Source organism: Triticum aestivum, chromosome 7B (assembly GCF_018294505.1).
Source record: "Triticum aestivum cultivar Chinese Spring chromosome 7B, IWGSC CS RefSeq v2.1, whole genome shotgun sequence".
NCBI lineage: Eukaryota > Viridiplantae > Streptophyta > Magnoliopsida > Poales > Poaceae > Triticum > Triticum aestivum.
Window position 1 is genome coordinate 161,746,720 of NC_057813.1, and position 8,128 is coordinate 161,754,847.

Consider the following 8,128-nt stretch of genomic DNA (forward strand, 5'->3'; position numbering starts at 1 on the left):
TATTACTCTGGCGCAAAACAAAGATACTACTCCCTCCGTCCGTAATGTAAGACATTTTTTGACATTACACTAGTGTCAAAAACCGTCTTACATTATGGGACGGAGGGAGTAGCAAATAATTAAAGATGTAGGGAATATTTGGTTTGTGACTAATATTGCCAAAGATTGTCACATTTAGGGTTAGGCAAATTTAATCAACTTAAATGTGTGTTTAGTTTAAGTCACATTTTAGACAAGTCACACTAGAGCCCCACATGGTATATACACAAAAGGTGTGGCAAGATTTCCTTAAGTTTGCCAATTTATGGCTCACTTTGTTGAACTAAGTTTAGGCAAGCTTGATAAAAATATGTAGTAAAGTGTGGCAATACAAGACCTAGAATCAAACAGCTCCGTAGTGTCTCATACTGTAATAGAATTTGTTCATTGTAGTGTCTCAGTCCGTAGAAGAGTTTGTCCATTGTTCAGCGCACATGCACTTTATCTTTATGGGCCATCATTTCGAGGGCTCGTTCGGTTTGAAGGAAATCAAAACATAGAAACTAAGAGTCGTATAGAAAATGGGTAAGATTGCACTTGTCATTATAAGGAATTGACTTGCCTCGTTCCTACGCGCAAAATAAGCTTTGATTGGATGTGTAGTATTCTTAAAAACACAAAAAATGAGTAACATTCCTGTACGCATTCTTACGAAAATCCTCCAAACTGACCGAATGAGGCATGAGAGAGCTTTTAGCAACTGTCTATGACTTCTAAAATAAATTTGAAAAATGAGGATATCTGTTTCGGAATGCATATCATTCTATTGCAATAGTGACTAGTAGAAAGGAGGCTGCAATAGTGACTAGGAGAAAGGAGGCCAGTACAGATATTCATGCATGCTAACCATCCGGTGTAGACTACACCTGTTTGCGATACGATCCTCCGTGGATCTTTAAACCATTCAAGAAAGCGGCTCAAGCGGCTCAACAGTAGAATTACGCACATTGTAACAGTGATAAACAATGTCAACATACCACCCCCATGTTCATCTCAAAAAAAAAAACATACCACCCCCATGTTGCCAGATGCAACCAGACCAACAGCCGATAATATCCAACACAAGGGTTTTCCACTGATAACATTACCATCTCAGAAACTTTAGGTATGGAGCGCTTCATTTCCCAACTGCTCCTGAACGGCTGAACGTTCTGCTACCCAAAGTCAAGGCAACAAACAACATGACTAAGTTTCGGACATCGCACCACAGTAATAAAACAATGTGGCGCTAGGAACACTGCATATTACAGGGTAAACCCCTCCTATACAACCAAAAAAGTATACAACACTGTATATTGGTCATAGCTGGATGTGGCTCATGACGAGCAGGATAGCATGCACACCCCAGGCCTGTATGCCCAGGCCGGTGGCAAGCGGGCGTATTTCTCCATTCCCGGCTGCTCATCATATGGATGTTCCATAACTTTCAATAGCCGGCGAACTTCCTCGTAATCACCTAGATCAGCTGCGTCAATCGCTGTCTGGCAGAGATAGTTCCGAAGAACATACTTTGGGTTGACACGGTTCATTGTGGCTTTCCTTTCTTCATCGGAGACACCACTAGCCACCAGCTTCACAAAGCATCAACATATCATTAGATTGAAGTTGTTTAGGTTTTTAACAGTGTTGTGATTTAAAAGATCCAACTATAAGGCATGACTAGAGGTCCAAAACCAAATACTGGCACAAACTTATCAAATGGTGGGTGGAACAACAGTCAGTAAGGGGGTTCATTACAGGAAAACATTGTGGCAACAGGAGGTAGAGAATAACAGAATCTTAGAACTTCTGCCATGCCGATGACACTTAATTTACAATGCACGAGTTATTATAAAAGACGATTATGTGATGAGATTCCCAAACTATGCAAATGCAATGCTGCTTTTGTTTCCAAGAGTATCCCAGCTTGTTCTCAAAGAACAAAAGAAAAAAATACTCCAACTTCATAAAATGATCAGGCTGAGAAAATAGCCCAAAAATAGCAATATAATCATTGATATATTATGTCATGTTAAATATTACTATCCGAGCAATTTGGGAAGAGAACAATTTTATATATACAAAAATACATACCTCCTCAACATATGTTTGTACCCAACTAATCCATGCTTCCTTTCTTTCTTTCCCAATATCCAGGAGTGCAGCTTTTATGGGAACAAGTAGCTCAGTTTCTGCGATGTCACGGTCTGCTTTGACATTCGAAAGAAGACGGAAAAAATTTGTATAGTCAACTTTATCGACAGCCAAGTTGTTCAGCAGCTTGCTAATAAGCTGCTTGTTATATTTTGACAGACCAAGTTTCTTTGTCATTATAGATTGATATTCATCCATGAACTTTGTCCCATACCTACAATATAGAACATATCAAAACGCTACAATAAATGTAGTCAAAATTGCAGATGGCCAGCATAGATTTTGGAAGAATAAATACCTCTCCATAACATAATTTGCTTCATCCTTGCTGATAAGATCCGCAGCCGACAATGGCCCAGTGAACTGGGCAATATTCCACAAACCAACATCAGGTTGATTTGCAAAACAGTATCTCTTACCTGGGAGATCAGTTGTATTCGGAGTAAAGCTAGGATCAAAAGCATCCAAGAAACCAAAGGGTCCATAATCAATAGTTAGGCCCAACACACTCATATTATCAGTGTTAAGCACACCATGGGTGAAACCAACACCTTGCCACCTGGCTATCAAGTAAGCAGTACGCTCTGCAACCTCAACTGCCCAGGCTGTTAATTGCAAGGAGATAGAAGTTAGTTAATTCACAAGATCAATGTCTACATTCAAAGAAAACGACATAAAAGGAAATTTACCAGCATATTTGTTGGAAGTAAGATCTATTGCTGGAGAGTCTCCTATAGCTGCCTCAAAAGATAAACCTTCACTCTTTTTAATATTTTCAAGATGTGGGTAGTGATGACGTATTGTGTAGTCTGCCAAACGACGAACAATTTCAAGGTCCTCTTTGCCCCTTGTAGTATGTAACTGGTATGAACCAAAACGTAAAAACGATGGTGCTACACGGCACACAATTGCACCTGGCTCCTCTTTTGCATTACCACTGGCATATTAGAAAAAACAAATTATTCAACGACACAAGGGAATGTCAATATGTAGTACTGAAATCTTCAAGAGATAAATCATGGCAAAATGATTCAGATTCCTATATTTTAGATCAATAAATACTGGACGAGTAAACACCCAGGTACCATCATGTGCAACATGCTTTGCCTGCCTACATTTGCAGAGTAGCAATTAAGTAACTTATCCTAGTTCCCAGAGGCTGCTTTGGAATATCCCAGGGAATTGATGATAATAAATCAACATTACGAAATTTGGCGCTTCAAAATAATAGGCCTACGTAAGTCAGGATGAGTAAATAAAGTAATTATTATTAGATAAGGAAACCATTAGTAGGCAAACAAAAGGACTTTGGAATTTTAGATGGCAGTGTGATAGTACTAATTATATGTTCATACGGATTATGTAGCTACTAGTATAAGAAATGAACCGTCTCAAAGCAGCAACTACGAATCATCCAAATAGGAAGGGAAACTAAAAGCAAAAGTAGATCCAGCAAAAATGTTGATTAGAAACTGAAGATATCATGACATACTCATAGAACATATCTCGCACAACAGATTTGCCAGTTTCAACTAGACAAAGAGCACGAGTTGTAGGAATGCCTAGACCATGCATAGCTTCACTGCATAAGAATTCACGGATGCTGCTGCGCAGGACAGCGAGGCCATCTGCAAATCGGCTGTAAGGAGTCTTTCCAGCACCCTTGAGCTGCAACTCCCACCTCTCACCTCGAGAATTGAGAACCTCTCCGAGAGTTATTGCTCGTCCATCCCCCAACTGACCAGCCCATGAACCAAACTGGTGTCCACCGTAACACTGGGCATAAGGCACACTGCAGGTGGTTGTTCAGTAGGAGTGTTATATATTCTGACGAAACAAATTAGCAAGATATTAAGCACAGGTATCACACACCTTCCCACCAACGGAGTTTCTCCTGAGAAGAACCGAGGAAAATCAGGCCTTTCAAACCTGAAAATGAATAGAGGATAATTGTTATTTTTGTGATTTTTCTATGTCCAATATCAGCAAGGATGCAGAAAAATGTTATGAGAAATGGATGCCATTGGGCAGGGAGTTAAAATATGAGGTAAAGGCACCGGGGGGGGGGGGGGGGGGGGGGGGGGGGGGGGGCAGAAACTTGCGTGGTCTGTGATGATTTGGTCCATAAACTTGTAAAAGTGGACTCCACCACCCACAAACTTACATCCCAGGTGCACAAAAAAAAGCCAATCCTAAGCTGACATGTGGCACTGCAGAAAACACCCTGCTGTGTCCGGAATTTATGCACGGGCTACCGAGGGCCCAGCTGTCAGTACACACCGAGAAGAATTCGAAGAAAAAATTAGGGGCAGACAGGATTCGAACCACGCCCTCGCCCTGGTCGTACAAGCTAGCCAACCACTGCACCAAACCAATTCATTTGTCATATGTACATTTTATATACTATACGTAATACCATGCTGCACCGCACGGTCTGCATGCATGCTGGGCGGCGTGTACATAACATATAGGTATAAATACGAAGGTCATAAATACGAAGGTCGCATTGATGCTTCCATGCAAGAGCTCTTGTTTAATAAAGCTCTATGTCTGCAAAAAAAGAGCTCTTGTTTAATGTGGTAATTCCCCACGGAACTAGGATTCAATTATTTTTTTGGCATGTGGCTTCAATTTTATATGAATATACATGTATATGCCTGATTGGAATTTTCATTCTCTCTGAACAGTATTATAGATATTTTTAACTATCTGCCATCTTTGATTGTGTACTGTGTACTTTTGTACTAGCTCCAAACAGTTTGGGCTGGTGTTTGAAGTATTTACATCCACTATATATATTTTTCTTATTATCTATTCAGAAAATTAGTCGCCTAATATACACTCTTGAAATTAATGATGAACTAACCAGTGGCGGAACGTCGCTGTGTGACAAGCAATCAAGAGGGGGCCAAATTTCCATTGAGGTGAGTCATGGTGAGATGACGTTGAATTTGGGAAAATAAGAGATGAGCATGAGACTTGAATGCTTAGTGCTAGAGTTCGTATAGGAATATATGATTAGAATTAGGGATAAGTCCTACTCCCCCGACTCTAAGAAGAAGGTACATAATTTTGTCTAAAGCAAACAGTGCAAATTTTGAAAAAGCTTGTAGGAAAAACTATCAGTAACTACATATTTTGGTAAGTACTAGCAATGTGTCCGTGCGTTGCAACGGATTCAAAGTAGAATAATATTTGTTCACAAACTTGAAAGAAAACACTCTAGTTTTGATATACATATATTACTAAAAATATAGTATTATGTTTCACTCAAGATATATTCCTCGGGCTGTTTTGATGAGGTGAGGGAGGGATGTGGTTGGTTTCAAGATACTAAGGGGGTTTCTGCAAATTGGAGCGGAGAAGTGGGCTATTGTTGCAAAAAGGCCACAACTTACCTCACAGTTGTTAGATGCAGATCTAATGGTCAGAAATGACGGGTGGCAGACACACCATCATCACCAACTGGGTCTTTTATAGGAGTAGAGATAATATGAAAATATATTTTATTACGCATTTAATGATACCAATTGGGTTATAGTTGTTGATAGTTTTTTATATAAATTTGGTCAAATTTTACACCGTTTGACTTTATAAGCCTTCTTTTTTAAAGTCAGAAGGAGTAAAAGAATTAGGTTTCCTAGTCCTAGTCAACTCCCAGGTCATGCATGAACGTGTGTATAAGCACCGAAGGAAGTTGCTTCTTGTACATCAGCAAAAATTGAGAGAGAAACTTAAAAGGTACTACACGTGCATTTGGCTATTATATAGTCTCCCAATCTGTAATACGTTTTAGCTGATCGCGAGTTCTCGTGGGGAGTTTTGGCCGAGAGAGCTACATGCACGAGAAGCTGCACATACACAAAAATCAGTCAAGTGCTATGCACGTAGGGATGAAAACATAGCTTTCCGCTTTTCCAGCAGAAAAATGGAAACGGAGAGGAAATATGGAAACGAAAATGGAAATTCGCAAAACGGAAATGGAAACTGAAATTTTTATGCGGAAACGGAAACAAAAATGGAACGGCGTTTCCTGGTGGAACATGCATGAATATGGAACTTCCCGTTTCCGTGAATATGGAATTTTCTGCTTCTACTATGGGCCTATGGCTGTTCTGTAGCCCAACCATCAAATATCACATAATTAAACAATGTCGTCGGCTAGTCGATGAGTCACACTGCCAGATTTTGACTCAACCTCGAGACTAGTCGACCAGCCAGGCACGACTCGTCAAGAGTCGCTACCCCAGAACGACTCGTTGACTCATCGACTCGAAAACCTTGGAACTACCCAAAGTTTTTTATATGCCTTTCATTCAGGCGAACAGCTGGATCCTTTCACAACATATATGGCTCTGTTCAACTACTAGTTAATGATCTGGTGTCTGAGTCGATAACCATTTTGTTCCCCAGAAATAGTGACGAAATTCGAAAAAGAAACAGGGGGGTAGGGGTGGAGTTAATATATGTGTAAATGAATGGATACAGCCCTTTGACTTAAGTAGCAAGTCCACCATTTGCTTCATAAATTGTAAACAATACAGATCTTTTACATGTTACCCTTTGGGAAATTTTGGTAAATATCTGATCGATAACTATTTTGTTTCCAAGAAATTTCCTAGTGGTGAACTTTGAGAAAAAATACAGGGGGTGGGGGTGAATATATGTCTGAATAAATGAAAAAGGCTCTTTGACTTAAGTAGCAAGTCCACCTTTTGCTTCATAAATCGTAAATAATAAAGATCTTCTGCATGATACCCTTTGGGAAATTCGGGTATGCTAATTCTGGATAGGAATTAACTCTTATGTTTACAAATTCCTATCGAAACTATCACCTTTAGTGCACAGGAGTTAGTAGACAATCTTATTAGTCGGTCTGGTGTGGTAGCCTTTAGTGCACAGAAATTACTGCTCACTGGATCATATGTAGGTTGTGATCTACCAAGAGTAGCGTGAGCTCATAATTTCAACACAAATCACACCCATTTGTAACTTTATCTTCATGCACATCTTAATAACCAGTTACCGCTAAACAAAAGGGAGGTGCCACAATGCTCTCAAGAGCGATGGAAATCATAGCCAGAAAGCTAGTGAGTAACTGCGATGTGTTAACTCACTCTTTGTGATCCAGATCGAGGAGGTCAGCTACGGATTCGGACCACGCCACGAGCTTAGGGTTCTCCACGGGCGCCGAGGGAGATACCTTGGTGTAACAAGCGTGCAGCACCTGCGACACCAAAACTTCGCGGTTAAATGCTTGGCAAGAAATTAACCTAGGTGCTACGCCAACCGTGCGGCAAAGCTAGGAGCAAAGAAGGCAAGTAAGCTGGGAGCGAGGGATGGGGGCGAACCTGGCGGGGGATGTTGTCGGATCGCGGGTCGCCGGGCAGCTCGCGGACGAAGGTCTCGTCCCACGCGAGCTCCTCCAGCGCGCGCCGCGGGCGGGTGGAGGCCTCTCCGGCGCCGCTCGTCCCGGCGGCCGGCGCCGCCTCGCCGGTGGCGGAGGAGGCCATGCCTCGGAAGAGCAGGCGGCGGAGCGGGTGGCGCGGGGTCGGGGGCGGCGGCAGGCGGAGACGGCGAGAGGGGAGGGAGCGGGGGAGGAGGAGGTGGGGGTATAGGTTGGGGAGGACGGTGGGGAAGCGCAACTGAGGGGGCATGGCGCCTGCGTGCTGCGTGCGGCGCCCTTTTTTTTTCTGTCCCTCTCTCCGTCCGGGTCAATCCTGTGCGGGCGTGTCGACCCGCGCGTTGTGGTAGGGCGGCGTGCGTGGCCGTTCCGCGTGGCCTGGGTGTGGGACTCTGGGGTGGGTGAGAGGAGCGAGCGGTCCTGGTTGAACGGTGCGATTTGTTGGAGGCTGGCCCGGCGGGTGTGGGTCGTGGAGGCACGGACACGTGCGCTTGGCCATGCTTACGTGGTCTGATCACGTGGAGATAAACTTTTTTAAAAGGAACTTTTGAT

The 8,128-nt window shown here is 42.6% G+C and overlaps 1 protein-coding gene across 1 annotated transcript; it reads right to left on the reverse strand.

Annotated features, from left to right (window-relative positions):
* Window positions 1-1,107: 1,107 nt before the first annotated feature.
* Window positions 1,108-7,889, reverse strand: LOC123156134 (protein adenylyltransferase SelO). The gene is made up of 8 exons (XM_044574301.1): window positions 7,524-7,889; window positions 7,290-7,399; window positions 4,045-4,101; window positions 3,665-3,964; window positions 2,862-3,109; window positions 2,471-2,777; window positions 2,113-2,386; window positions 1,108-1,610 (listed from the first exon to the last, which is right to left on the reverse strand). The coding sequence occupies exons 1-8, from the start codon at window positions 7,827-7,829 to the stop codon at window positions 1,356-1,358; spliced, it is 1,857 nt and encodes a 618-aa protein (XP_044430236.1). The 5' UTR covers window positions 7,830-7,889; the 3' UTR covers window positions 1,108-1,355.
* Between the last annotated feature and the right edge of the window lie 239 nt (window positions 7,890-8,128).